The sequence below is a fragment of the Rhagoletis pomonella genome, unplaced genomic scaffold (assembly GCF_013731165.1).
Source record: "Rhagoletis pomonella isolate Grant_MI unplaced genomic scaffold, Rhpom_1.0 Rhpom_scaffold_00010, whole genome shotgun sequence".
Taxonomy (NCBI): domain Eukaryota; kingdom Metazoa; phylum Arthropoda; class Insecta; order Diptera; family Tephritidae; genus Rhagoletis; species Rhagoletis pomonella.
This window is the reverse complement of record NW_023458564.1, coordinates 19,625,088-19,628,267: the sequence shown is the minus strand read 5'-3', so window position 1 is coordinate 19,628,267 and position 3,180 is coordinate 19,625,088. Positions and strand designations below refer to the sequence as shown.

General features: G+C 38.3%; 2 protein-coding genes across 2 annotated transcripts; one reads left to right on the top strand and one right to left on the bottom strand.

The window, feature by feature from the left end:
• Positions 1-1,408, top strand: LOC118746129 (ubiquitin thioesterase OTU1; the record flags this gene model as incomplete). Its single annotated transcript, XM_036479914.1, is given in 2 exon segments — positions 1-789; positions 848-1,408. Coding segments are annotated over 2 exon segments (1,002 nt in total), but the record flags the coding sequence as incomplete, so codon positions are not given.
• Positions 1,409-1,878: 470 nt separating this feature from the next.
• Positions 1,879-2,770, bottom strand: LOC118746130 (protein Asterix). Its single transcript, XM_036479915.1, has 3 exons — positions 2,554-2,770; positions 2,377-2,492; positions 1,879-2,323 (listed from the first exon to the last, which is right to left on the bottom strand). Exons 1-3 carry the CDS (start codon positions 2,672-2,674, stop codon positions 2,228-2,230), a joined length of 333 nt encoding a protein of 110 aa, XP_036335808.1. The 5' UTR covers positions 2,675-2,770; the 3' UTR covers positions 1,879-2,227.
• Between the last annotated feature and the right edge of the window lie 410 nt (positions 2,771-3,180).

Genomic DNA, 3,180 nt, shown 5'->3' with positions numbered 1-3,180 from the left:
AAGATAAAGTCAAAGAAAGGTCAGTTTATTGTTAAAGACTTAACAGCTAAAACAACGATTGGAGAGTTAAAATTAAAAGTTTCGCAATTGACTGAAGTAAAAGAATCACTACTGCATATACTAGCTGGTTTTCCACCACGTCCATTAGATCTAACGCAAAATGCGAGTTGTATATCAGCGGTAGGTATTAGTAGCGGCGAAACTCTGATTGTTGAAGAAAGACCAGCAACGGCAGCCGTCTACTCTTTAGAGGATGACGAAGCACTTGCTCGTAGATTGCAAGCGGAAGAGGAGGAAGAACAACTGCGACAAGTTGTAGCGGAAGCCACTGCCACGGAAGGTGCAAATGGTCCTCAATTACCGATCGAATTGCCTAGTGGCTCGAGCGGAAATTTCAATGGCATTTTACTCAAGAAGGTTGTACCAGCAGATAATTCATGCCTTTTTACTAGCATACGTTTTGTCCTGAATGGAAAAATTGACAACGAGGGTAGTGAAATGATGCGGCATATTATTGCCCAGGAGGTAGCCGCCGATCCTCAGGAATACAGCGACGCTGTGTTGGGGAAATCAAATGCCGAATACTGCGCCTGGATACAGAGACCAGATTCGTGGGGCGGTGCTATTGAAGTGTCAATTCTCTCAAATTACTACGGCATTGAAATTGATGTTGTTGATATTCAAAATGCGATTATAAATCGCTTCGGTGAAGATAAAAACTACGGTTTACGGGTATTCTTACTATTTGATGGCATACACTATGATCCATTGTATATGGAGACAGTTGGCGTAAGTAATAAGTTAGTAAACACCGAAATTACCATATCATAAAATTTTAATTCGTTAGGGGGGGGCACCAGGTACTATATTTCCAATTGAAGAAATGAATGTGTATCACCAAGCGGAACAGCTAGCCAATGAAGCGAAATCATCAAGACAATTTACCAATGTTGACAAGTTTTCGCTAAGATGTCTCCAGTGTGAAGTTATGTTGGTCGGTCAAGTGCAGGCGCAGCAGCATGCAAAATCAACTGGGCATACCAACTTTGGTGAAATTTAATACGCAGTCATTTTCAGTTCACTCTATTTCTTCGCTTTCTTTTTGTTTGCCTACTATGTACTCACTTCTTAAGCATATATAACATCAATTATCAAACAGCGCATAAGCAAACGAAGATACTTGCAATATCTTTTCCTAACGCTCTCAACTCTCGTCAAAACTGTTAGAAATATGCATAAATTTCAGCGCACTTCTCATATGAAAGAATAGTTCATTAATAATTCTATATAATTTGTAAAATAAGTTGAAACGAAATATGTATTTAAATATCCTGAACTAAATGTAAAGAAATGTTCTACAATAGTCTAGCCAACCACATAAAATATTGGAACCTGCTTAATACCAAAATTTTAAACATTTGCAAAAGTAGTTCGAAATCCAAATCGGTAAGTAATGACTACATATCGCACACCATCTTCAAAAGAGTCACAACTCAAAATTTGGTATTTTTGAAATTATGAGCTAAAAATGTACAGAGCTTTTATTTACCTTTCAGCAAAAGCTGGAGCAAAATTGTGTTATAATTTGTTAAAAACCTAAGGTAAAGTCGTCCTTGCCCATATGATTAGCATGTGCTACGAAATAGTTTTTCACATTTTCTGACGAACGTTTTATTTTGAGTTGCGACTCTTTTGAAGACGGCGTGCGATATGTACGAGGACTTGAAAACGAGAAAAGCCTATTAGGCTTTCAAAAAATAAAGATATAGCCAAAACAGGGCCTGTTCGAGGCACGTAATAAAAATCGGCATTACTGCCGTACTGATGAAAAATGGCAACATTGTTGCAGCTACCCAACTGATAAAACATTGCTAGAAATTCACACAGAACGCTATACTTTAATAATTCGCGCAACACTGCAGTTGTGATTGCAACTCGAACGTTCATCATTTATGTTTTATAGATAGGTTACTCTGGGTTTTAAGACACAATGGCTGCGTTTCTTTATACATTCCGTATAATCCCTTTTCACAGCCGGAATAAACAATGCGTTTGAAATATGCGTTAACATATCATCAGGAACGTTCTAAAGAAAAGTAAACGAAAAAGTTTATTCCAAACGTTCAGAATGAATAAAGAAATACAGCCAAAATATAGGATTCAGCAAAAACAAATTTATCCGGTTAGAAAGTCTTTGGTCTGTTGAAACATGTATACAGGAAAGTCACTACGCAGATGGAGCCCATGGGGGTGTCATTGGTGAGGGATTTTGAAGATAGGACATGACCACTGCACTCACTGATAACATAAACGATGACAGCACCTGTGGTAAAACGATTAATGCTGTGCAATAAAATACAGCTTGTTTTCTTTTACCTGCTTTGCGTCATCACTCACTCGCGAACTTGCAAAGCTAATGCATGAGCAATAGAGCGCAAACCATGCGCACCATTTCAGTTTCATCATTAGGCCACACATTGAAAAAATCATTCCTACAATTAAAATACATTATTAAAAGCGTTGTCTGAATGAATTGCATTGCACACTACTCACCCAAAATGTTCATATAATCCGGCATAAGATCCTCGCTGGAACTGGCAGCCTGGCCTTGATTCTGTGGGGGTTTATACCTGTTAACCTTTTCCTTGCGTCGTGGATCTACTGAAGTGCTCATGTTTATATGTTAATATTGCTTCGGTGAATAAGTCTAAGTAGGTTAATAAATCCAGTAACATTAGTAATGGCAAAGATTAATCATTTGATTGCATTTTTCGATTATTAACTCGGAATGCTGGGTACAGCTGGAAAAATATCGATGGCAAAAGTGTTGGTTTGCCTTTTATTAGCTGTGTTTCTTTCGCAAAACGCTTGCACGCAAATGCAGCAACAACGTTACGATCCTGACAGGTTTTGTTCATTTGTGAGCCGCTCTGTTTGTTTTGTTTCGCTGATAACTTGGGAGTTAGTCTGTTCCTTTGAACTCCGGACTAAATCCTGTAACTTCTGACTAGGAACAGTAGCTCATTTATTCTCTCAAACGTGTTCCCACTTACAGGTTTTATGCCAATAGGAACGACTTCCTGTAAGATCTGACTAAATCCTGTAAACCGGACTGCTATTGGAATACTCTGGGTTGGTAGCACGGACAATTGAACGTATACCTAAACATTGAGGTTATTC

Coding starts and splice junctions, on each gene's coding strand:
- LOC118746130 (XM_036479915.1), bottom strand. CDS start 2,674: ATGAGCACTTCAGTAGATCCACGACGCAAGGAAAAGGTTAACAGGTAT. Junction 2,493..2,553: donor GGATTATATGAACATTTTGG/GTGAGTAGTGTG, acceptor TTTTAATTGTAG/GAATGATTTTTTCAATGTGT. Junction 2,324..2,376: donor TGAGTGATGACGCAAAGCAG/GTAAAAGAAAAC, acceptor GTTTTACCACAG/GTGCTGTCATCGTTTATGTT.